General features: G+C 43.2%; 1 protein-coding gene across 1 annotated transcript in view; it reads right to left on the reverse strand.

Moving 5' to 3' along the window:
• Positions 1-891: 891 nt before the first annotated feature.
• rabl6b (RAB, member RAS oncogene family-like 6b) overlaps positions 892-27,370 on the reverse strand; it is a 29,786-nt gene continuing 3,307 nt past the window's right edge. Inside the window, exons 2-16 of the mRNA XM_034691982.1 lie at positions 25,994-26,356; positions 24,931-25,065; positions 22,802-22,849; positions 22,161-22,213; positions 19,261-19,349; positions 18,536-18,676; positions 17,370-17,475; positions 17,007-17,110; positions 15,770-16,149; positions 14,836-14,989; positions 13,095-13,298; positions 11,094-11,358; positions 10,789-10,975; positions 3,996-4,048; positions 892-3,909 (exon numbers count right to left, since the gene is read on the reverse strand). Coding sequence (XP_034547873.1) covers positions 3,718-3,909; positions 3,996-4,048; positions 10,789-10,975; positions 11,094-11,358; positions 13,095-13,298; positions 14,836-14,989; positions 15,770-16,149; positions 17,007-17,110; positions 17,370-17,475; positions 18,536-18,676; positions 19,261-19,349; positions 22,161-22,213; positions 22,802-22,849; positions 24,931-25,065; positions 25,994-26,123 — 2,241 coding nt within the window. The 5' untranslated portion in view covers positions 26,124-26,356 and the 3' untranslated portion in view covers positions 892-3,717. The remainder of the gene's footprint in view (positions 3,910-3,995; positions 4,049-10,788; positions 10,976-11,093; positions 11,359-13,094; positions 13,299-14,835; positions 14,990-15,769; positions 16,150-17,006; positions 17,111-17,369; positions 17,476-18,535; positions 18,677-19,260; positions 19,350-22,160; positions 22,214-22,801; positions 22,850-24,930; positions 25,066-25,993; positions 26,357-27,370) is intronic.

The raw sequence follows: 27,370 nt of genomic DNA on the forward strand, positions 1-27,370 counted from the left end.
AGGTGAAAATAATTAATGAATGAAAGAATGAAAGAATAGAAGAAAGGAAGAAAAAAAAGGTGAAAATAAAGGTGAAAATAATGAATGAAAGAAAGAGAGAATAGAAGAAAGGAAGAAAGAAAGAAAAAAAGAAGAGAAAATAAAGGTGAAAAGAAAGAGAGAAGGAATGAAAGAGAGAAAAAAGAAAGAAGGAATGAAAGAGAAGGAATGAAAGAAAGAAGGAGTTATAGAAAAAAAGACAGAAATAAAGAAAGAAGAGAAAATAAAGGTGAAAATAATGAAAGAAAGAAGGAAAGAAGAATAGAAAGGACCCAAAAAAGGAATCCACGGCAGAGATCCAGAGGAACCTACGAGACAAGGGAGCTCAGGGACTCCAGAAAGGTCTATGGTTAGTAACTTTAATGGGACAGGGAGAGTTAAAGTGAGAGACAGGCAGAGAGAGGAGAGGGAGGGAAAGACAGGATCCCAGTGTGTCAGTCTAAGCCTATAGCAGCATAACTAAGAGCTGGTCCAAGCCTGATCCAGCTCTAACTATAAGCTTTATCAAAAAGGAAAGTTTGAAGCCTACTCTTAAAAGTAGAGAGGGTGTCTGCCTCCCGGACCCTGACTGGTAGATGATTCAAAAGGAGAGGGGCCTGATAACTGAAGGCTCTACCTCCCATACTAAAAACTCAGTTGCTTTGTTCTCTGCATTCAAACAGTTGTACATATTTTAAACTATAGAAAGCTAACTTTGTCTCAGCTCAACATAGAAACTAAATAATGACACAGGAGGGATTTGCTTCAGTGTTCCTTTGAGGTTAGGACTCAAACACATCCACAGACACACACTGATGTTTTTTAAATTGCTGTAATAGTTAAATTCAGTAAAATAAAACCCAGGAAGTCTTCTTTATGAAGAAATAAGTTTGCATTTATTGGACAAACCAAACAGGCAAACTCACACAGTGTAAAGATGGAACATGACATGGGGTGAAAAATAAATGAAGGGCTTCGTTCCAAAAAATCCCTCATCCTGATGTTCAGATGTCACTCTCTGTCCTTGGATCAACAATATTTTCCACCTGGTGCACATTTCATTTTTGGAAGAAAGCCCTTCAAATATATAGATCTATTCATATACTTTATACATTCTTTTCTTGCTGTACATTGAAGTCTCATGCTTTACTTGAAACTGTGCTGACAGCATTTATCCTCAATCACATGACAGACGACAGAAAGAGAGCGTACAGTGTTCAGGATCAATGCTGCATAGTTTCAACTTTGGAGAATCAAACATGATTTGTTGGTAACCGTTGGACAGTGAGATGGAAAACTGTATGAAATCTGTCAAAACATGTCTAAAAATACACATCAGCTCTCTACGATGCTCCACTCCTCTGAAGCAAGGAAGACACTGCACATCATCTGCTTATGGTGAGCCGGCAATCTGAAGCAGCGGACACACCGTGGAGTCAAAGTGGAGACGTTCATCACCAGCAGTGGGAGGAGACCGCTGGAGGAGGAGGTTTGGGGGACAAATTCAGCACAACTCACACAGAAGCAATAAATAACAAAACGATAAAACAAAGAGAAGCACAAGCAGGGTTTCATTAGAACTCCTTGACTGGATGGGGCTTTGCTGTCCAATGAGAATCAAACAAACAACAAGCCACTGATTCACTGCAGGCTTCACACAGAGATCCTGTTTCATTAAGAGGAAGGCGAACCACATTCTGAACCCCCCACAGAGCTCCCCAACACTTTACAGTAAGAACACTTAGACGGTTCATGAGGACAGCTGCGCATCATTCCCTTGTAGCAAAACTCCGTTAAGGCAAACGCAGAAATGAAGAGGAGGATGAACTGTGTGAAGGGACGACCACGGAGAGGGACGGGGGACTTCACTGGATGTTTGGGCCATTAGAGGAAATAACTTGAGTGACTTCTTAACAGCTGATGTCATTAACAGACCAAGATATGCTAACACCAGCTCAACTGATTTCTAAAAATGCTCTGAAGCGAAGTGGTCCTCACTCTGAAGGAGAAAAGGGCCGCTTCCAAAACGTCAAGGATCTGATTCATCAGCTGAGTGGAAGCGAATCAGACCAGACACTCACATCTCTTTAGATCTGTTCCCAGGCTGCATCATTCAGAGGTTTCTATTGTAGAGGACATTTTGTTGTCATAGTTAAGTTAAAAATGATCAGAGTGTTTTATTCTGAAAGGTGCCTGACTTCCTGTCCCGCTCCCTCTGCTCTGTTGAGATTGATGCGTCGTGCTCCGGCATCCGGCAGAAATAGAAGTCTTGCGTATCTGATCCGGAGGACTCCAACCTGCCGGATCAGAGACACAGCCGGAACTCAACGGAGCGGATCCAGAGGAAGTTAACACATTGTATAGAACAGAAACCTATCAGATCCGGTGCCGTGACGGATCGGAGACTGACCGAAAGACGGCTTGGCCCTACGAAGCTAATCTCTCAATCGGCACACACTGTACAGGAGTGAATTTATTTCTAACGTGACGGTTCAGAAGATATTAAGATTACGAGTTTTGCCAAAATAAGGACATGACTGACCTGACTCCCAGTCGGGAACACATAGCTGTTAGCTAGGAGGCTCAAACCCCGCCTCTTTACGTCACACTATGACTGATTGAGTTCCGCATTTCCAATATGGCTGCCGCCGATGAATGGCTTCAAAACAGCTCTCAGGAACAGATGGGTGACGTCACGGATACTACGTCCATATTTCATACAGTCTATGTGTAAATGCGGGAAATACAATGCTGCCGAATTGACCAATCAGAGGGCTTGCGGCCCGTGTTGACTCGTTTGTGTAGTTACATTTTGGAGGAGGTGCACGTCAGCTACGTGCGTGGGCCTCTGCGTAGAAATCAGCCTTAACTTACTTCCTCTCTGATAATCAGGTGAGCTTCAGTTGAACATGTGACGTTGTAGGAGTGTGGCGTGGGGCGCAAGTGGAAACAACATGTTTCTCTTGGTCGGGCAGAAACGCACAACATTATTTGAGGCCTGGTTAAATCCTCTTTTTGTAAGATGTGTTTCCAGCTCAGATAAAAGCTGCTGCAGAGTAAACAGAGACTCAATCAAAGGGGGATGTTTGTGCGAGCTTACTGTCGACGCACTATAAGAGGGAGTATCTTGTTTGTCTTAGAGGGCAAAGTTCACGACAGTAAAGTTCAAACTAGACACAAGACTAAAATCTGCCATCAACCATCGAGCCAACACGAAGAAAAGAAGAGAAGACAGAACACTACGGAGTCTCTACAGAGCCAGTCGTCACGTTTAGCATGCGCTCGTTCATCATTAACATCCACCAAATACTCAGACACATGGAATCGTATTTACAGCAGGAGATTTGGAGTGGATCACTTACAGAGTGTATCAAATCAAAGAAGACATTAAGAAAAAAGTCAAAGTACGAAGAGCCAATCAGAGGCTCCGCCAATCATTAGGATTCACTACAGTACTCGTGGGTCTCCCCGATGTCTCTCATTGGTTGGAATGGAAGTGATAGCAGTAGTGCAGATGGGAAATCAATCAAGAAACAAACGGGGACCAGAGTCCGTGGTTCAGGACCATCAGAAGCCGTGTGTATTGCGTATGGCTTGATGCTGCTTTCTGCTCGTCGAGGAACCAGGAGGTTTTGAAGCAACAACACGTCTCTGCGGTTCTGCGGCGGCTCGTTGAACCTCGCCACAGCAGACGCCTTTTTATAGTTCCTCATAATCGCCGTCGTCTCTTTTCACCGAGCCCGCTCCTCCGCCCAGGAAGTCCTCCAGCTCGTCCACGTCTGTTTTCTTGGGCCGGGACTTCTTCTTCTTCTTCTCTTTCTCGTCCACGGGCGCGACCTCGTCCTTTTCTTTCTTCTTGTGTTTGTGTTTCTTTTTGTTCTTGTCGTCCTCCTGATGAGCGGACAGACAATCACACTGATGTTACAGAACTTCACACACACGGTGTAAACTGATTGTAGTAGAACAACAACTGTTACCTCTTTGCTCTTCTTCTTCTTCTTCTTCTTGTCTTTGGAGGAGTGTTTCCCGTCTTTATGTGGAAGAGAAGAATGAAATACAGATTTATGATTAATGGGGTCCCCGAACCTTGGACCAAGGTTCTATACTAGGTCCAATTCTTTTCTCCCTCTACATGCTCCCATTAGGTCAACTCATCCAGAAACACAATAATAATAATATAATAATACATTTTATTTAAAGAGGCCTTTCTCGGCACTCAAGGACACCGCACAGATATACATATATACATACACAAACTTACATTAAAGGAAACAAAATCAGAGTCAGAAATGAAAACAATATAAACTAACAAGGGGTGAGAAAAAATAGAAACAATAACAAAATGACAGAGCAGTTGGAGTCAGACGGAGTAAGCGGTTTTGAACAGATATGTTTTGAGTTGTGATTTGAAATGGGGGAAAGAATCTGTGTTTCTGAGTTGAGGTGGTCATGAGTTCCAGAGACGGGGAGCAGAGCGGCTGAATGCTCGGCTCCCCATAGTGGTGAGACGGGCGGAGGGGACAGACAGGTGTATGGAGGAAGAGGATCTGAGGGAGCGGGAAGGAGTGGGAACATGGAGGAGGTCGGACAGATATGGGGGGGCGAGGTTGTGGATGGTCTTGAATGTTAACAGGAGGACTTTGAATTGAATACGGAACTGAACAGGGAGCCAGTGGAGCTGTTGGAGGACAGGAGTGATGTGGTGGATGGAGGGGGTTCGGGCAATGATACGGGCAGCAGAATTCTGGACCAGTTGGAGTTTATGGAGGGATTTGTGAGGGAGGCCGAAGAGGAGAGAGTTGCAGTAGTCCAGACGGGAAGTGACAAGGCTGTGGACAAGGATGGCGGCAGTGTGGGGGGTGAGGGAGGGGCGAAGACGATTGATGTTATGAAGATGGAAGTAGGCAGTCCGGGTGATGATATTGATGTGTGATTGAAAGGATAATGTGCTGTCAAGGATGACACCCAGACTCTTAACCTGGGGGGAGGGTGAGACGGAGGAGTTATCAATGGTGAGGGAGAAGCTGTTGGATTTGGATGGAGTGGATTTGGTGCCAATGAGGAGAACCTTGGTTTTATTACTGTTTAATGTAAGGAAATTTAGGGTGAACCAGGTTTTTATTTCAGAGATGCAATCAGTGAGGGAGGTGGGTGGGAGAGTGGACCTGTTAATTTTCAGGGTTAGTGGTGAGGTAGAGCTGGGTGTCATCTGCGTAACAGTGGAAGTGAATGTTGAATTTGCGGAAGATATTACCGAGGGGAAGGAGGTAGATGATGAAGAGGAGGGGCCCCAGGACAGAGCCCTGGGGCACCCCTGTAGTGACGGAGGAAGGAGTGGATTTAAAGGACTTGAGCTGAGTGAACTGTGTGCGGCCAGAGAGGTAAGATGTGAACCAGTCTAATGGAGTGTGGGTGATACCAATGGAGGATAGCCTAGTGTGAGGATGCTGCCATCAACAAGAGCACTGTTCCGTGCCTTGCTCAAGGGCACATCGGCAATGCCCAGGCTTCATCCATACTGGGACTCGACCCGGCGACCCATTGGTTCCCAAGCCAAGTCCCTATGGACTGAGCTACTGCTGCCGCCGCGAAAAAACCTTGGATTCATTTTGGATTCAAGGCCTCACTTTTGATTCACAGGTGAAGGATAGTTTCTTCCAGCTCAGAACCATCTTGAAGTGAAAACCAGATCTTTCTCTAAATGACCTTAAAATAGACATCCATGCTTTTGTTTTGTCCTGCCTTGATTATTGTAACTCCCTGTAGTCTGGAATCAGTCAGTCGGCCTTGTCCCGCCTGCAGCTGGTCCAAAACACTGGAGCCAGGCTTCTGACTGGTTCTAGGAAGAGGGATCACATCAGGCCTGTCTCAGCTTCCCTCCACTGGCTTCCAATTCACTTCAGAGTTGATTTATATATATATATATATATTTTTATATTTTGGAGCTTTTTGCCTTTATTTGATACGACAGTTGAAGAGAGACAGGAAATGTGGGGAGTAGAGAGCGGGGAAAGACATGCAGGAAATGGTCGACCGGCTGGGAATCGAACCGGCGACCCCTGCGACGAGGACTTGTAGCCTCTGTATGTGGGGCGCTTAGACCGCTAGGCCACCAGTGCCCCAGAGTTGATTTTAAGTAGGGATGTAAATTTTAAGTATTTTCCATGATCGATCTTTGGAAATGTTAACGATCAATTATTGATAAATCAATAAGAAACAAACAGTTTTCTTACATCAAAAATTAAACACGTTGCTTTTCCCCTAAATTATATTTTCCACAGCAACACAATGCATATAGCTGACGGTGTTGAACACAGGTGCATGTTCAAGCTGAATATCAAGGATCAGGCTCATTTAGTCTCTATTTTATTCTATTTTAATTTTATTAGTGCTATTTTTTATTATTATCATTGTTATTATTTTCCCTTAATATGTCTTGCCATTGTTTTACTTCTGCTTCTTTCTTGTTTTTCAGTTGCTGTAAAGCACTTTGGGTTGCATTTGATTTGTATGAAATGTGCTATATAAATAAAGCTTGATTAATTGATTGATTGATAAAAACAGTCTCCGTGGACATACAGTCAGATAAAGTGGAGGCTCATTGGCTACATAACAGTGCTTCAGAAACAGATGGGTGATGTCACAGAGACTACGTCCATTTATTAAACAGTCCATAGGTAAAACCGTTATTTTTGGTTAGCATGCTAAATCGGCAGGTTACCGTCATTTTCATATTTAATCCTGTCCATCAATATGATGAAGGAGCGGAGCAGGTGAGAGAAACTTTAGGTTAGCGATCTCTCCAAAGAAAGTTTAACCATGAGCGGTGGTGATGATAGCAGCAGGGTTCAAAGTTGTGACATTAGTTTCTTTTTAAAGGTGTGTGAACCGCAGAGCTCAGAGAAGAAGGAGAGCTGAATGAGGACAGTTTCATGTTCAATCCACCACAACAGGCAGAGAAGAATCCATCACCATGGAACGATCACTGACGAGGAATCACTGGGACTATTTTTAAAAACTGTAAACATAAATCATTTAAATCAATAAAATCATCTTTAATCAATGTTTTTAACCAACTTGTCTGCATCCTGAGTTAGTAGCCGTGTCTTGTCTAATAACCACCTGATTTAAATCTCACCATGTAATACCAGAAAAATACGTTTCTATTCAAACATCTGTGATCGTCCTCTTTTCTAAATTCACTGATTCAAACCCTGACATTCTGCAGTGGGACATCAAATCTCTGTAAACAAACTAACAAACAGGCTGATTAACCTCGTCTTCCTGCCCACTCTTTTCTTGTGAAGAGATAACTCGATAAGGAAGCCACGCGGCGTGTGAGATAAGAGAAGTTTCCCTGTCGTCAGAGACCAAGAAGAGTCTTCAGACCGTTCATGAAACGTTCACTACTCTCCTAACTCAGGCAGAAGGTTCATATTGATCTAAATACACTTGAATAAAAAGCTACCTACTCACGAGTCTCAGACAAAGCTGAAAATTGTGAAAACTCTTCCCCTGATCGAACCACCGATTCAACAAGCGATCCAAAATCTAAAACCTGACCCTGAAGTGTGTTGACACGTGAACTTCTGACCCTTTCACGATAGTTTCAGGAGCATTCAGGAACTTTCCGTTCAGACATGTGTCTCACATCAGGAGATCAGCACAGTCATTAAACCGGATTTGCTAGATGCTCTTGGGGAGGGGGAGGAACCCCCTGCATGAAGGGATGGAAATTGTGTCTGTGTTAATATCATGACATCATGTGTAAGGAGAATTCTATACAAACATCTGAAGTGAGCAATCAAGAGAAGGGGAGAACGGGGTTGGTTGTCACACTTCTTACTGTTCCATCTTTCAATGGTCATTCCTACATTAAATTGAAGCTTAAGGTGTTGGCTTGAAATGTGTATCCCTCTCATTTTCCATCTCATTGTACAAAGAGGCAATTAACTATCAAAGACACTCTGACACATTGTGACAACCAACCCCATCACGGGGATGGTTGTCACACAGTATGAGGATGGTTGTCATACACTATGGGGTTGGTTGTCACACACTATGGGGTTGGTTGTCACACACTATGGGGTTGGTTATCACACACTATGGGGTTGGTTGTCACACACCATGGGGTTGGTTATCACACACTATGGGGTTGGTTGTCACACAGTATGGGGTTGGTTGTCACACACTATGGGGTTGGTTATCACACACTATGGGGTTGGTTGTCACACACTATGGGGTTGGTTGTCACACACTATGGGGATGGTTGTCACGCTATGGGGTTGGTTGTCACACTATGGGGTTGATTTACACACACTATGGGGTTGGTTGTCACACACTATGGGGTTGGTTGTCACACACTATGGGGTTGGTTGTCACACAGTATGGGGTTGGTTGTCACACACTATGAGGTTGGTTGTCACACAGTATGAGGTTGGTTGTCACACACTATGGGGATGGTTGTCACACACTATGAGGTTGGTTGTCACACAGTATGGGGTTGGTTGTCACACAGTATGGGGTTGGTTGTCACACTATGGGGTTGATTTACACACACTATGGGGTTGGTTGTCACACACTATGGGGTTGGTTGTCACACACTATGGGGTTGGTTGTCACACAGTATGGGGTTGGTTGTCACACACTATGAGGTTGGTTGTCACACAGTATGAGGTTGGTTGTCACACACTATGGGGATGGTTGTCACACACTATGAGGTTGGTTGTCACACAGTATGGGGTTGGTTGTCACACAGTATGGGGTTGGTTGTCACACAGTATGGGGTTGGTTGCCACACACTATGGGGTTGGTTATCACACACTATGGGGTTGGTTGTCACACAGTATGGGGTTGGTTGTCACACACTATGGGGTTGGTTATCACACACTATGGGGTTGGTTGTCACACACTATGGGGTTGGTTGTCACACACTATGGGGATGGTTGTCACGCTATGGGGTTGGTTGTCACACTATGGGGTTGATTTACACACACTATGGGGTTGGTTGTCACACACTATGGGGTTGGTTGTCACACACTATGGGGTTGGTTGTCACACAGTATGGGGTTGGTTGTCACACACTATGAGGTTGGTTGTCACACAGTATGAGGTTGGTTGTCACACACTATGGGGATGGTTGTCACACACTATGAGGTTGGTTGTCACACAGTATGGGGTTGGTTGTCACACAGTATGGGGTTGGTTGTCACACAGTATGGGGTTGGTTGTCACACACTATGGGGTTGGTTGTCACACACAGTATGGGGTTGGTTGTCACACACTATGGGGTTGGTTGTCACACACTATGGGGTTGGTTGTCACACACTATGGGGTTGGTTGTCACACACTATGGGGTTGGTTGTCACACACTATGGGGATGGTTGTCACGCTATGGGGTTGGTTGTCACACTATGGGGTTGATTTACACACACTATGGGGTTGGTTGTCACACACTATGGGGTTGGTTGTCACACACTATGGGGTTGGTTGTCACACACTATGGGGTTGGTTGTCACACAGTATGGGGTTGGTTGTCACACACTATGAGGTTGGTTGTCACACAGTATGAGGTTGGTTGTCACACACTATGGGGATGGTTGTCACACACTATGAGGTTGGTTGTCACACAGTATGGGGTTGGTTGTCACACAGTATGGGGTTGGTTGTCACACAGTATGGGGTTGGTTGTCACACACTATGGGGTTGGTTGTCACACACAGTATGGGGTTGGTTGTCACACACTATGGGGTTGGTTGTCACACACTATGGGGTTGGTTGTCACACACTATGGGGTTGGTTGTCACACACTATGGGGTTGGTTGTCACAATGGTATTTTAATGGGAAAAATCTCTTAAAAAAGGCAAGAAGGCAGAACTAAATTTGAAAGCTTAATTGCACTGACAAGTGATAGGCCTACATAACTTAATGCATTTTAACATAAAATGAGTGAGGAACATGAACAGTAAACACATCTTTAGGCCAGCCTATATAACAACATAAAGAACAAAACAAATAGGCCTAACAATAATGGCCGACTCAACTAGGCTACATGCAATCACTGTCTGAGTTACAGTGATGGCAAATGTAGGGTCTGCACACTCCAACTCATTTCACCATGCATGATTTTGCCAACATAGGGGTTGGTTGTTACATGTGACAACCAACCCCAAAGAGAATGTGACGACCAACCCCAACTGAATTTTTTTGCTAGAATCAAGGCTAACAGCCATCTAACAACTACTTAGCTAGCTAATACAAATCTAAACTATAGCTTTCCCCTCACACTTTGTAAGGGTAACACTTGTTTTGTTATAAACCCATCGTTTAAAAGTCTAGAAGAAAAATACTGAGGAGCTGAATATTTACAATTTGACATGAAAAACACAAAAAGCCCTCTCATACTCAAGTTCAGCTGTCTTACTCCAGAGAAGACTATGTAGGTGAGCTCTGATCCTACTTCTGGAAATGTCCATACCCCAATTTGAGAGACAGTGCCCCCCTGGTGGCAAGATAAAACAAGTGTGCCAACCAACCCATGTGACAACCAACCCCATTCTCCCTTATCAGCAGAGGAAGTTATGATCAATGTCATCAATCTGAAAGCTCGGTCACAGGGAAGGCTCCTGACTTCTCCCTGATGCCTTAACACCTCCACTCCCCCCCGAGCACTTTACTTGTTCGGATAAACATTCAAGTCAGCAGTTCCGCCTGGATAAAGTCCAGACATTTTCAGGAGTACTGTGTACAGGCTTTATGTCATGACTCACCGTCCTGCTCCTCGCTGCTGTCTTTGGCCGGAGCAGCCTCCTCCTGGATGCCGAGGCCGAACAGGTCAGTGTCGTCCTTGTGTTTGAAGGAGATCAAGGTGGGCTTCAGAGGTTCTGGCACCTTGGCTAGCTGCAGGTCATCATCAGAGAGGTCGGACAGAAGCTCATCTCGGACGGGGAATATGTCCTGCAATCGCACAAGAGCAAATGTTTTCAAAAACCTGAACAGAGATTAAGATTTGACTTCAAGCCTGACCCTAGTTAACCTCAGACTATCTCTCCTCTGTGACGCCGCTCTGCCTCACCTTCGCTTTTTTTGGTGTATCTGCAGCTTCTGACTCAAAGTCGGGGTCGTCCATGATGAAGGAGAGCATCTGATGGGCTACAGGAGCCTCAGGATCTGTATCAGAGTCATCTCCTTTCGGGGTGCCTCCCTTCTTCTTGCCTTGGTGCCGGGTGGTGGGCTGCTCCGCTGCAGGAGTCAGGGTGAGGGAGATGGGTGCTGCGGTCTGGACCTTTAGCTCTGGAGGTTTTGATGCCACCTTTGGCTTTGTGATGTGGATTGCAGGCCTGAAAAGAGGGATCAAACTTAAGCTCACCTTTAAGATATACTTACTTTATACTTTATTTATTCCACATTGAGGGACATTCTTTTGCTCAAGCAGCTTACATCACCATACAAGGGAATACAACAATTGTACTTATATAGTTAAAAGTATAATAATAATAATAATGATACTGATAATAATAATAACAATAATAATAATAAAAATAATAATAATAATAATAATAATTATAATTATAATAATAAGAGTAGTAATAATAATTATAATAATAAGAGTAGTAATAATACAATAATGATAATGATAATGATAAGAATAATTATAAATAATAATAGTAATTATAATAATAGTAATAATAATAATAATAATAATAATAATAATAATAATAAATAAATAAATAATGAAAAGAAAAAATAATAGTAATGGTAAAATACAATAAATAAAATAAAAAAATACAAATTATTATACAATAATATTAATAATGGTAATAATAATAATAGTAATAATAATGATAAAGGTAAAAGTAAAATACAATAAAATATTAAAATAAAATATAGGAAACATTACAGATATATACACTTCTATCTTATGAATAGATAGTAAGGTAAGTTATTTCACAGATAATTTGCACCAGCTTATTACATCTCATCTGTGTATGCTCATTCTGCACTAACACTTTAATCTTTTCCTACAGCAGTAACAAACATATAAGTTTTTATCCATTAATCTAAGAAACTGCAGGAAGTCAGCAGCCGTCAGGGTGAAACCCACTCTCTAAATGTGACTACCTGTATCAGAACATCAGAAAACATTCTGTGGCAGAGCTGAATGATTCACAGCTTGGGCTGAAACACACTGAGGTGAAGAGTTCACTACTGAGCCAAAATGAAGACATATCTGATTTTACATCACTTTAGGTTTGAGTGCACACATCACATGTCACTTTGGGCAGCACAGGAACTTGAGCACGGTGCCGACGCAGAATCTACATGTATACCTTCTCTGTTTTTCTTTAAATCAAATGACCAGGGGTCTCATTTATAAACGTTGCTTACGCACACAACAGGGCCTGCCAGTTTCAGGGCCTGTTTTGTGCGTAAGCAACATTTGTGATTGATAAAAACAAACTTGATTTAATCAGCTTTATCTCACCGTCACATTTCTCCAAAGTGTAGAGGAACAAAACAGACCGTATACGTGTTCAGAAGACGTAAATCAGCCGCGGAGCAAAGTGGTAGTCATATTCAATATTTCTAGAGCTGTTCAGAGTCACTTAGTGTAGTTAATAAACTAACACTAGTTTTGATACCTAAAAAGTAGGATCAGTGCATCTCTATTAATAATCCTAATATCTGTTAAATGAGGGTCAGGAATATTCATTACTAATAAAAAAGGGAACTTGTGATTAAAATAGGAAAGAAAAAAATCTGACTTTTATTCATAAAATTTCAACTAATTCAGATTCATTTAAAACTTGGAAATGGTTAATAATGCCTCAGCAGTTACTCTAACATCGTTAAAAGGGTTAAATGTTCTGAATATGATAATTAAAGTGCAAAGGTGTGCTGGTTCTTATGTGTGTGTGTGCATTTTGCCATTCCAGCCTTTAATGAAGCACCGTTGTCTTCCTGACAATCACCGTACTCCCTTTAAAACCCTCGCCCGGTTCCATCACAGATTCAACACTCAACCCTAAAACTGATTCTGGGCTTTAGAGCCGTCTTCTTCTGAACAAGGACTCACGCTTTCAGCTCAGGCTCGCTGTCCAGGTCTTGATCTTGTGTGATGGTAAGGGCTACGGGCCCTCCCTCCTCCTCGTCACTGGTCAGGGTGATGTCTTTACTCGGGGGCAGGGTCTTAGGTTGAGGAAGGCTGGGCTCTGTGTCGTCGAGATCGAGTTCATCTTGGAATCCAGACACCATGGGGTTTCCTCTGCCTTCACCATCGCTGGGAGAGAGAGGGAAGACAGTTCTTTATCTTTGAGAGAACAGGGTTTTAGAATATTTCAAGAACTTCTGACCAAGCTGAGGCTTAAGGTGCATTTTAACTGAGAGTACCGGGGTCTTTTAGCACCCAGAACTACTTTACCCTGAACTAAAAGGTTCCTGTGCCCCCATTGTTGTCTGCGTTTCAACTACGGGCTGAAGTCCCGGGTAGATTGTGCAAATCAGGCCAGTGACGTATGGAGAAAAAAAAAGTAAATGCACTACACCACCAGACCAGTAGAGGGCAGTAAAACAAAGAGGAATGCCATTCATCACAGATGACACCATAGAAGCAGACGGACAGGCAGGTATCATTATGAGCAACACAACAGTTAGCATGTTAGCATGAAGAGACTCAGCTGGCGCTGTTTTAGATGGTGCTATATTTCATCACAGATGGATTCACTGAATCAACACGTGAGAGGAGATAAGCGCGAGTAGCAAAGACGTTTCAACACGGCTTTAAAATCCTTTTGAACTCAAAAAGCCGTGGCAGAGATCTGCCGGTGTTTTGGTTTAAACAGCGACCCTGTTAACTGGAGACTCTCAGCCGGATGCATCCCTCATAAACGTCTTTAGATGATCATTAAATATCTGATGAGGATATTTTGAAATCTTAATAAAAACTAAACTAGTTTGCATTCCCAGGAACTCCCTCTGTGTTTCAACAGCTGCGTAAACTCCACAAACACTGACACGTTCAGCTGAAGGTCTCCAGTTTACAGGGTCACTTTTAAAACCGGAACACCGGGAGAGACACATTCACAGTGGGCTGAGAGAAGACTACTGTTACAAGCTGCTAAATCAAGAGAATCACAGCTTCTTCTTTTGAAAAGTACACACACATACAAAAAAGATAGAACAAATCAAAACTAATGAAAGAAAGAGAAATCAAGTGAATCACAGATGTGTGTGATGTTATTGTGGACGGAGGGAGGAATAAAAACACTGAGGTTAATCTACCAATCAGACACGTTCAGCATTGCAGGCCCTTCCCCCCGAAAGTCCCGGTACCTTTGAAAAGTACTACCCCCCTAGCAGGGGCTTTTTAAGGGGGAGATTATCTACCCTGAACTAAATTTAGACCCTGGGTCCACCAGTCGCACGCATGTAGTTCCAGGGTAAAGTTCTCTAATGCCGTAAGAATCACTCGTCAACAGATATACTCTGAAGTTTCCGTAGAATGCAAAACACAGATTTTTCTTAGTGCATTTTTAACACTGTAAATGCCTCAATGTTTCAATATTCAATAGTTTTTAAATTGTGTAAAAACCTCAACCTCATTAAAATCTAATGTTGCATTGCACAGAAGTCTGATAAATGAAGCCTGAATGACACTTTGAGTCAACACTTAATAAGACTGCAACATTTAAAGCCTCATTTCTTCTTCTAAACAATCAGTACATTTCCTGCTTCATGTGAAGAAAATAAATACAACATCATTAAAGTTTCACTAGTTTCATCATCTCAGAGGATATTTAAGATGAGTAAACACTCACCTGTCGCTGTCCGCTCCCTGTGCCGGCCCAGGCTGTTGGACCTTGTTCCTGGAGGGCAGGCTGTCCTCCAAAAAGCTTTTATCCAGCCTCTCATCCGGAACAAAGTCATCCACACTCTGAACCTTTGAAGGACAGACCGGAGCGGACGCGTCCTCTGAGGAAAACATAGAGTAAGATTTATGAGTAACGACTAAACAATCGTAGACGATTAAAAATCCACAGCGAGCGTTAAGAAGCTCTCATCGCAGCCCTACCATGTGCTGCCGAATTAATTAAGTCCAACAAAAGTGTTCAATCACATGATGCTCACACACCAGCCAGTCATTTGATCGTTGTAAAAGCTCCACATTACTCCACTGCTAGATCATGAATCTTGTGACTGCTTACTGTCGACTGAAGTTTTTGTTTCCAAGTGAAAACTGAAAGAAGGAAGAGTTTTTGCACCCAAATAACAGACTATAAAGGTCTGTGCTCAGCTGGAATATGAGACACTGAAATCTACAAGTCAAACTTGAAAGCCAGACTCCAGCTGCTATAATTACTACTATCCGTCTCCCCACTATCATCTCTCTCTCTCTCTCTCTCTCTTCATCTCCCTCTATCCCTCTCTCCAACACGGTCTCAGCAGATGTGTGTCTAACATGAGTCTGGTCCTGCTGGAGGTTTCTGCCTGTTAAAGGAAGTTTGTCCTTGCCACTGTAACTTGCTAAATGCTGCAAAGTGCTCTGCTCATGGTGGATTAAGATGAGATCAGACTGAGTCCTGTCTGTAAGATGGGACTGGATCTTATCCTGTCTTGATGCTGGGTCTTTGTTAATAATAGAACATGGAGTACGGTCTAGACCTGCTCTGTTTGGAAAGAGTCTGAGGATAACAAATACAGATTGATTGATTGATTGATGTTAAAGACATGTGGACTGAAGAGGAGACTGACCTGATCCAGAAGCAGAAGTCTCAGCAGCAGGAGATGCACCGAACCAGCGGGACATGAAGCCGCGTTTCTGCGGGCCTGTCGCTCCGGATGCCGCTGCGGACTGAAGGTGCTCTGGAGACTGGGCCGGGGGCCTTGGCTCGAAAGCAGGTGAAGCTACTCCACTAAAAAGTGGCGGTGGAGGGGAGGACGCGGCCACAGATGGCGACTGTGGAATAACCTGGGAGGGAATCGGGGGCTGAGGGGTGCTGGGGCTGGAGCTGCCTGTGGAGGCCCCACTAGGGGGGACGATGGGGGACTGGGAACCTGAGGAGGGACTCTGACCGTTGGCTGGACCAGGAGAGCCGTAGCCCTTACTGCGAGACTCCAAGTTCTCCAGGAAACTGCAGGAATCAGGAGAGGAGTAATTATTCCCAAATCCCAGCTCCACCTGATTTTAAAGATCAGCTAACAAAGACTGATTTAGATTTGTGAAGATTTTAAAAGTAGCTTTGACTTTACTTTCTAACGTCCTGATATCTTTAGGGAAATACCTAACATCTTACATATCCCCTCTACATGTCCGATCTGTTGTGCTTTACACAGGACTTCCACCAGATCTGTCTCCGATCCGCTCTCGTCCGTCAACACCCACCGGTTGTGTTTTCAGATCGCAGCACGGAGCAGGACCTCCGGACAGCTGTAGTCATTTGACCAAGGTTTTCCCACGGTAATCACTGAATCAAAGATTCTCCTCCTCCTCTCCTCAACCATGTTGTCTTTCTGGTCCTCTGAAAACCTCTGACCTGTTGACTCCAGGCCTGGCTCCGCTCATCATGACGGTTTGCTGTTGTAGTTAAGTGAAATACGATCTGGTGATAACACAGAGTGTTTTATTCTGAAAATTAACCGGATGTTTTCATTTTGTTTTGGTGCCTGACTTCCTGTCCCGCTCCATCTGCTCGGTGGAGATGTACTGCTCCGATGGGCTCCGAAGCAAGGGAGTGGATCCAGTGGAAGTTAACACATTGACTAGAATAGAAACCTATCAGATTCGGTGCTGTGACGGATCGGAGACGGACCTGGTGGGATTTGGCTGTTGTAGTATACAGCCCCAGCACTACAGAGTCCCTGAAAGGACGAGCTTTCAAGTGTGCAGCACTGAACAGAAAATACTAAGTGCACAAAACCTTTAGCAAGATTTACTTCTGCCCTCTTTGGGTCTCTAACATCAGACAGACAAAGAAAAGGCAGACCGTACATCTCATAGTTCTGATCCTCGGTCTCCTGCTGGACACACAGCTCCTCAAGCGTCGCGTCCATGTCTAACTGGTTGGTCTCCAGCTGCCTTAGAAGCGTCTCTCTCTGCACACACACACACACACACACACACACACACACACACACACACACACAAAGCTGACATGAATGATTTATTAAAGGCTCGGATTAAGCCTCTGTAGTCACACTGTTTGAAAGCATGAATAGAAAGAATGTTTCTCGGGCTTTAACAATAAAGCATGTGACTCTGAGCTTACTGGGATCCTTACATCAGAAACAGAAATGTGGAGAAGGTTAGAAGAAATATGAGGTAAAGATAAATCATGAGGACAAGAGAAATAACCTGTAGCTGCAGGAAGGGGATGTTGAAGAACCTGTGCAGATATTTCAAGCCAAACCCGTTTTTCATTGAGGACTCAGCGTAGTGGATGTAAGAGGATCCCATTGGTCTGTAAACACATCAAGTACAATGAGTTATCTTTCACGGCAGACATTTAATACTTTAAGAGGGCAGGAGAATGGGCTCAGGCATATTACTCTATTGAGTTGGTGAGAGGGGAACATCGTTTATTTGAAGACGTGTTCGGCTGATGAGAGTGTGCGGGCAGGAAACACAAGCAACCGACTGAGCTCTGCAGGGCTTTGCTTTCAGCTCCTTTTAGAGGAACGATTATTTACGCCGTGTCAGCGAAGTTTAACTGCAAGGGATTTAAAATCAACAGGAACATGGCATGGCTGCACAAGTGACTGGAGCCGCGGAAGTATTGATCTGCTGGACTCCACTAGAGACCGGATCTGTGTGGAGAGATGTCACGCAAAATACTATCTGATGGGCGCTTACAATCCTCTGCCATCGTGGGAATAAACTCTCCATACTACTGTGACGTGTGGCGTCTTATTATCACGTTGATGATGGTTTGCAGAATCAGGAGCAAAGAAGAAGTAGAACATTAAAACTCTGAAGTGATTGGTTGTGAGTGGTGGAGCTTGAATCAAGAGAGCTGGGGGAATCTGCAGAGCAAGCAAAGGCCTCTTTGTGTTTCTTTCACTTCCCCTTCTTCATGTCAGCCCGCTACAGATTACTAAAACATCTTAACACTGGAATGCTAGCAGCAACTTTTATAGTGCATGATTACCAGGCTTTCTCGCTGATCTTCCGGTTGTGTGAGATGTTTGATTCTGATTGGTTAAAGGTGTGTGAACCGCAGAGCTCAGAGAATAAGGAGAGCTGAATGAGGACACTTTCATGTTAAATCCACCGCAACAGGCAGAGAAGAATCCATCACCATGGAACAATCACTGACGAGGAATCACTGGGACTATTTTTAAAAACTGGATACAAATTATATTTAATCTTCAAAACTTCTCTACGTTGAGACTCTGCTGCTGAACAGAGCCAAAACTCAGACAGCTTTTCAGTCTTGGGTCCAAATATGCATTGATTGTCTTTCACATACAACCGTCACAGTGAGAGTTGTTGTTTAATCTGATCATCGAGCTGATCCATACCTGTTCAGTCCGGCAATCAGATCCCTGATATCATCTGGGAGGATGACGCGATGCTCGCCCATGTCCCTGTGGTTCCCCAGGACACACACCGGCACGTGGGTGGGTACTTTGGGCAGCTCCCTCAGGATGTAGTTAAAGGTCCTGAAAGCAACAACACAACCTTAATGTGGAGGAAAGAGGGGATGAATCTGATACCGACTCAAGTAGCTTGATGACAGCTGGGGGGCCGAAACAAAATAAAATGTGTATTTTATTCTTTTAATATTATGGCTGTCTGTGCTGTGCTGGAGTCACCTTGTTGTTAAAGCTAACTTTAATGCCTCACCGTTTCCTCAAACAGCCGGCCACGAGAAACAGAAACATGTTATTTATGCAGTCTGACGGCACTGAGAGCGATCGCTTTACAACAGGTAACACATTCGTCCATGAGCAAGGCACAGCAGCCAACAAATGAGACACATGTGGGTGCATTATCTTCCTCCAAGACATGCAGGTCTTTATGTCTCTTTAAAAAATGGATCTACTTTACTACGTTAGACACGACGCCCAAAATAGCATGGAAATGTGTTTGAAGGTTTCTGCTTTGAAGCTGAACAGAATCCCACAGTGGAAACTTCAGAGCCACATGCAGACAGACTGAAACCTTATCTGTCCATGCATATTGTAGCATCAGAGTTCACTGATGAGACAGGGCGAGGACGACAAACAGGACGCACAACTCTTACCACTGCTTGGTTATGTCGAACATCATGATGACCCCATTACAGTTCTTGTACACATCCAGGAACTCTGCGTCAAGGGCCACCTCATCTGACTGCAACACACACACACACACACATGCACATATTGATATCAATAAAGAGGAACTGTTACACACAGGAAGAAACACTCATAGTTTGGAACACTTGAATCCTTTAAAGCCTCTGGAAATGTTAATGGAATATTTAAAATTCACATAGAATATCAAAATGTAATGTGTAATCAAGCTTCAACAAAAATCTGAGTGAAAATAAACATCCACAACTCTGAAAAAACTCTGTTCAAAAACATCTTATTTTACAGGTCAGAGCATTTCTCAGGACTGTGTGGGCGTGGCCTAACTCTTTGATTGACAGGTCAAGAGAGAGTTCACAGCCTGCATGTTTGAGCCGTCTGACTCTGAATCTAAAGACATCAAAACTTCAGAATCTGAAAATGATTCATTTGCAATGTTCTCTGAGTGCTGAGTCACAAAATACTTCAGAATCAGGACTTCTATCATTTATTAGTTTAATCACTCTGTAGTCTCCGGGGCATCAGGACCATGGGACGCCCGGAGCAGAGGAGGCTGAAGTGTAGTATGTTCACGCAGGGGAGCTCGGCTCCGGGTGTCAGACGGAGATGTTTGTCTAAACTCTGAGCTGTTTGGGGAAAGTTAGTGAACCGGTCCTGAGGAAAGTTAGTGAACCGGTCCTGGGGAAAGTTAGTGAACTGGTCCTGGGGAAAGTTACTGAACCGGTCCTGGGGAAAGTTACTGAACCGGTCCTGGGGAAAGTTAGTGAACCGGTCCTGGGGAAAGTTAGTGAACCGGTCCTGGGGAAAGTTAGTGAACCTGTCCTGGGGATAGTGAGTGAACCGGTCCTGAGGAAAGTTAGTGAACCGGTCCTGGGGATAGTGAGTGAACCAGTCCTGAGGAAAGATAGTGAACCGGTCCTGGGGATAGTTAGCAAACCGGTCCTGGGGAAAGTTAGTGAACCTGTCCTGGGGAAAGTTAGTGAACCTGTCCTGGGGATAGTGAGTGAACCGGTCCTGAGGAAAGTTAGTCAACCGGTCCTGGGGAAAGTTAGTGAACCTGTCCTGGGGATAGTGAGTGAACCGGTCCTGAGGAAAGTTAGTGAACCGGTCCTGGGGATAGTGAGTGAACCGGTCCTGAGGAAAGTTAGTGAACCTGTCCTGGGGATAGTTAGTGAACCTGTCCTGGGGATAGTGAGTGAACCGGTCCTGAGGAAAGTTAGTGAACCGGTCCTGGGGAAAGTTAGTGAACCTGTCCTGGGGATAGTGAGTGAACCGGTCCTGGGGAAAGTTAGTGAACCGGTCCTGGGGAAAGTTAGTGAACCTGTCCTGGGGATAGTGAGTGAACCGGTCCTGAGGAAAGTTAGTGAACCGGTCCTGGGGATAGTGAGTGAACCAGTCCTGAGGAAAGATAGTGAACCGGTCCTGGGGATAGTTAGCAAACCGGTCCTGGGGAAAGTTAGTGAACCTGTCCTGGGGAAAGTTAGTGAACCTGTCCTGGGGATAGTGAGTGAACCGGTCCTGAGGAAAGTTAGTCAACCGGTCCTGGGGAAAGTTAGTGAACCTGTCCTGGGGATAGTGAGTGAACCGGTCCTGAGGAAAGTTAGTGAACCGGTCCTGGGGATAGTGAGTGAACCGGTCCTGAGGAAAGTTAGTGAACCTGTCCTGGGGATAGTTAGTGAACCTGTCCTGGGGATAGTGAGTGAACCAGTCCTGAGGAAAGTTAGTGAACCGGTCCTGGGGAAAGTTAGTGAACCTGTCCTGGGGATAGTGAGTGAACCGGTCCTGAGGAAAGTTAGTGAACCGGTCCTGGGGATAGTGAGTGAACCGGTCCTGAGGAAAGTTAGTGAACCTGTCCTGGGGATAGTTAGTGAACCTGTCCTGGGGATAGTGAGTGAACCAGTCCTGAGGAAAGATAGTGAACCGGTCCTGGGGATAGTTAGCAAACCGGTCCTGGGGAAAGTTAGTGAACCTGTCCTGGGGAAAGTTAGTGAACCTGTCCTGGGGATAGTGAGTGAACCGGTCCTGAGGAAAGTTAGTCAACCGGTCCTGGGGAAAGTTAGTGAACCTGTCCTGGGGATAGTGAGTGAACCGGTCCTGAGGAAAGTTAGTGAACCGGTCCTGGGGATAGTGAGTGAACCGGTCCTGAGGAAAGTTAGTGAACCTGTCCTGGGGATAGTTAGTGAACCTGTCCTGGGGATAGTGAGTGAACCGGTCCTGAGGAAAGTTAGTGAACCGGTCCTGGGGAAAGTTAGTGAACCTGTCCTGGGGATAGTGAGTGAACTGGTCCTGAGGAAAGTTAGTGAACCGGTCCTGGGGAAAGTTAGTGAACTGGTCCTGGGGAAAGTTACTAAACCGGTCCTGGGGAAAGTTAGTGAACCGGTCCTGGGGAAAGTTAGTGAAACGGTCCTGGGGAAAGTTAGTGAACCGGTCCTGGGGAAAGTTAGTGAACCGGTCCTGAGGAAAGTTAGTGAACCGGTCCTGGGGATAGTGAGTGAACCAGTCCTGAGGAAAGATAGTGAACCGGTCCTGGGGATAGTTAGCAAACCGGTCCTGGGGAAAGTTAGTGAACCTGTCCTGGGGAAAGTTAGTGAACCTGTCCTGGGGATAGTGAGTGAACCGGTCCTGAGGAAAGTTAGTGAACCGGTCCTGGGGGAAAAATGGATCGAAGTTGAGTTTTAATATTTTTACATAGTTTTAGTATTTACATATGGTCTGAAATATCATAGTTAGAAGGTTTTTGTTGATTTTGGTTACCAGAGGCTTTAGGGCCTATTGGGCAAATTCCATCTCTGACCCACATGCTTTAAGTCAGCCTCTTTCCCTGAACACATGACACTCATGTGATAATCACCTCTTGAGTCTCATTCTCCAGCTTCAAGTTGTCTCCACGCCGTTTTCCTTTTCCTGAAAGAACAGGAGAGAGATATGTGAAGACGAGCTGACATGAAGAGAGATCCCTAACATTCACAGCTTAGTTTATTGCTTTCCATTAGTCTGTGATAAGTAATGCAAGCAGAGCAGCACAGCAGCTTTTCTGACTGAAAAGCGTGTTGCAGGGTTGTTTGAACACACACTGCCTTTGTAAATACACATCGCTGGCATTTAGTCACGGCTCACATGGTGCACACACGCTGAAACTCAGCCACACAGCAAACCTGGGAATAGCCAAACCTTGAGACTATTTACATATCCGATACAAAGAGAGGAGCTAGGCGGGGCAAACCTACAGCACACAAGCAAGTTCAGTCTCTACACACTATGATGACGCTCACCTACACCTTCAGGAAGAGGATATTTTTGGCCTGACATGAGTGCAAGAGAGGTACAGAAAAGAACAACAACATCAACACTGAGGACAGAGAAACAAACGACACCCATGCGTCTGTTTGGTGTCCTGACATACTGCAGCAGGAGCATTATATAGATAAAGGTGTGACTTCTTACAGTGAGGGAGAGTCTGGCTCTCTAACTGACAGGTGTGTCAACACTCACCTTTGTCCACCACGTCCCACACTTCTACTTTGACCACATCATCAGTAGCTGAGAGGAAAAGAGAGAGCAGACACATTATTCATGTTCCAAAGGAGAATCAATCTGATGTAGGACATCTTAAAGCCGGCGTCAGAAGAAACCTTTCAGAGCTCTGTTTGGTAGATTTGATGAAATGTTATTTTCATCCTCACAGCCGTTAAAATATCAAAGCCTCTGACATTAAAATATAAACTCAGGTATCTGTCCAGGCTACAGACCTTAACAATGAATCGAGTATAGATTGATTGATTCTTAAGAACTCACTCTGACATGTTTTTTTGTTTTTGATTGTCTATCATGGTGATCAAACATCATGTGGTCTCAAATTTCAGCTATCAGGGAGGTGTTTTACATTTAAAGCATGTTTTCGATGTGAATCAGCTGACTGAAGGTGTGACGCTCAGCAGGGTTCTGCGGCTGAGCGATAGGTCTCAGCAAGCGCTTCTTTTCTCTGCTGCAGGGACTGTCCGGTCCATCTCTGATCCGCTGCGGTCCGGCTCCGTGCTCTCTCGTCCATCAACAACCATGGAGCAGGACCGCCAGACAGCTGGAGTCATGTGACCGAGGTTTCACCCACTGTAATCACTGAATCAAGGATTCTCCTCCTCCTCCTCTCCTCATCCATGTTGTCTTTCTGGTCCTCTGAAAACCTCTGACCTGTTGACTCCAGGCCTGGCTCCACTCATCATGACGGTTTGTTGTTGTAGTTAAGTGAAATACGATCTGGTGATAACACAGAGTGTTTTATTCTGAAAATTAACTGGATGTTTTCATTTTGTTTTGGTGAAACCTGACTTCCTGTCCCGCTCCATCTGCTCTGTTGAGATTGATGCGTCGTGCTCCGGCATCCGGCAGAAATAGAAGTCTTGTGTATCTGATCCGGAGGACTCTGGCCTGCCGGATCAGAGACGCAGCCAGACCGCAACGGAGCGGATCCAGTGGAAGTTAACACATTGACTAGAATAGAAACAGATCAGATCTGGTGCTGTGACGGATCGGAGACGGACTGGATACGGATCTGGTGGAATTTGGCCGTGATTAGGATCTGGTTGTGTTCCCAGCTGATACCTGACCACATTCACATGCTTATTCTTCAAAATAAGAACAAGTAGACAGAAAACTGGACTCTGTGAGTCTGAAATATGTTTCTGTTCAGCTCCCTTGTTGAAGTCTGAGCCTTCACTTTTATGACTGTATGTCTGCAGAGATTATGAGCCTGCTCCACATGTTGATATTCAGCTTGTTTTACATTTTGTACTCCTCAATATGATCCGTAGTTATTTAATACCATCAGTTGTAAACATTGTGTTGCTAAGGAAAATTTGATTTAGTGTGAAAAAAACACATTTGGCGTTGTTTTTGACATGGAAAACGTCTAATTTTTTAATGATTAAGCAATGATTGATTGTTAACATTTCCACGGATCAATCACAGAGAATGCTTGAAATTGACATCCCTAGTCCAGGCTTTAATATCCTTTCAGTCTTTTTGATTGAACGGCTTACCTCACTGTTTAAATATTGCCAAGAGTAGCATCTTGTACGAGCTAAAGCTAGAAAGCTAGTCACAAAGGAATGACATAGAAGCGATCTAGTTGAAGTGAGGATGAAGATTAGCTGAGCTATCATCCATAGTTATCTCCTGTGGGCTAAATTTTTAGTCTTATCGACTGGTGATGACACTATAAGTCATTTCCATATTGGAGTTCTTTTCTTTAACCTGATAAAAAAGAAAGAAGAACAAGCAAAAAGGATATTCTTATCATTCTTACACAGTAATGAAAGAAGGGTTTACTCTGGCTGTGTTTCTAAAGTCGCCTACCCCAGCTTTAAGGACTTCAACATGACCCAGGAGCTAAAAACACTAGAAGCAGAAGTGATGGAGGGAGGAGGTCTGCTCTAACACAAATACAGGACTCTAAAATCTTCTCAGCTAAAACTAAATCTATGTTTTTTTGTTACCTTGATATGGAGCCACTGAAATACATCATGAGGCAGAACAGGAGATGTCAGTCAACAAGTTAAGGAGGTGAAGAAAACAGCAGCAGATGAAGGATGTTCATATTGAGAGGATAAATGAGTCCAGCTTACTTTTGTAATTCCAATGGATACTGGTGGCCTGGATCTCCTGCGTGGGGAGATACTCTTCTACAAACTTCTTGCCCTGCAGTCGATGCCATAAAGTACTCTTCCCTGTGTTTCTGTCTCCCCGTATGACGATTTTCACTGGAACAGGAAACACAGTTTATTCTAATCTGAAGCAATCTGATCAATATATTTAACAATCAACATTTCAATTTAACATTTGACATTTAACATTTAACACTCAATTTAACATTTAACATTCAGATTTAGCATTTAACATTCAGATTTAACATTTATATTGAACATTTAACATTCAGATTTAAATTTAGATTTAACATTTATGTGTATATCTAAACTTTATATTTAACATTTATATTTAAAATGTATATGTATATTTAAACTTTATATTTAACATTTATATTTAACATTTAACATTCAGATTAAACATTCAGATTAAAAATTTATATTTAAAAATCAACATTTCGATTTAACATTTAACATTTGTGTTTAACATTTATATTAATATTTAAACTTTAGATTTAACATTTAAAATTCATGTTTAATGTTTATATTTAACATTTAGATTTAACATTTATATTTCACACTTAACATTTATATTGAACATTTATATTTATATCGAAACATAAGATTTAACATTCATATTTAACATTTAACATTCATATTTAACATTTAACATTCAGATTTAACATTCAGATTTAACTTTTATATTTAACATTTAGCATTCAGATTTAGCATTTAACATTCAAATTTAACATTTAACATTCAGATTTGACATGAACATTTAACATTCATATCTAAGATTTTTATTTAATATTTATATTTTACATTTATAAACTTTCAGAACTAACCTTTATATTTAACATTTATATTTAACATTTATATTTGAACTTCAGATTTAACATTTATAAACTTTCAGATTTAACATTTATAAACTTTCAGATTTAAAATGTATATTTAACATTTATATTTAAACTTCAGAGTTAACATTCAACAATTTGATTTAACATTTAACATTGTGACATTTAACATTTGATCAGCTGTTACTCACTGTTATACTGAACCCCTTTGGCGAAGCGCCTCTGCAGACTCTGGTTCATGGACTGCATGCCCGCCGGGATGTTCTTGTCCCTGAGCTGCCCCGGCTCGGATCCCACCAGCTTCTTCAGCGCTGAAAACATCTTGACTTTGCTTCCCAGGCTTGCAGAGGAGCACTCAGCAGAACAGAGGTCGCTTACAACTGCAGGATGAATGGTGTGACAGCGTTTTGAATCGCTGAGTTAAGGCTCCATGCTGCGGAGCAGATCTGAAGCCAAAGTAAGGAATATCGAGCGGTGCGTCTCTTAAATCCGGCTTGATGCTCTTGATCGCAGGACAGAGGTGGAGGGTACTACCATGTTGTTCTGAGCATCATCTGTGAGGAAGCAGAGGAGGTTCAGGGTTAGGGTTGGGGAACGACTTCAAATTCATTTCAAGGGTCAGGCGTGACTAAAGGACCGGTTTGTCAGACATGTAAACAAATGTGTTCCCATGTCTGCATAGCCAGGTGTGATAGAAGTGAACAGCTGCATAGGGGGCGCACTGAAAATAACAGCAACATTTCACCACATTGAGCTCTAAAACGTCATAAAACATAGTGAGAATTTTTTAAATCACTTTTTATCACGTGTAGAACAATATTTGTGATTGTCTTCACATTTAATTTTGTTGTGACAAATTCATTTAAGTTAAAATCGCTGTTAAATCCAAATGCTAAATATAAATGTTAAATGTTTAAGCTAAATTTGAAATATAAATGTTTAATGTTTAATCTAAATTTGAAATATAAAAGTTTAATTTTTAATCTAAATTTAAAATATAAATATCAAATTGAAATCTAAACGTGAAATGTTAAATCTAAATGTTGCATACCTTTTTATTTGCCCCTCCTTCCTATCTTAGCTTTTTTTAACTCGCTTTAAATGCAAATTTTAATTTTATTAGGGCCCGAGCAGCGACAAGGTCAGTGAATGTCCTCTTGTAACCCTAAGGAATTTTTTTTTCTTTCTACCTGGTAAAGTGAATTGTCTTTTTGGAGACTTCAACAAGTCCCAAAACTCACCAAACTTGACACACTCATCAGGCCGATTCGCAAGGGTACGTATTTAAGAGATCTTGCCCTAGGCCTTTTCTCTGATCAAGTCCAAACCACGCACATTCTCTAGTAAACACATTGACCATTCAAAGTTATCAGAAAAAACCCCTCAAAATCTAAAAGTTGGGGGGCGTGGCAGACATTCAGGCAAAGCATCAAACGCATGTCTCACCATAAACAGGAAATTGATTTTTGGGGGCTGTAAAATGCACAAAATCTCACCAAATCAGCCACACACATCGGCCGCACATCCCATATATATATTTTGGGACACTCGTCCAAGAAGGTAAAAAA

This window comes from Notolabrus celidotus, chromosome 9 (assembly GCF_009762535.1).
Source record: "Notolabrus celidotus isolate fNotCel1 chromosome 9, fNotCel1.pri, whole genome shotgun sequence".
Lineage (NCBI taxonomy): Eukaryota > Metazoa > Chordata > Actinopteri > Labriformes > Labridae > Notolabrus > Notolabrus celidotus.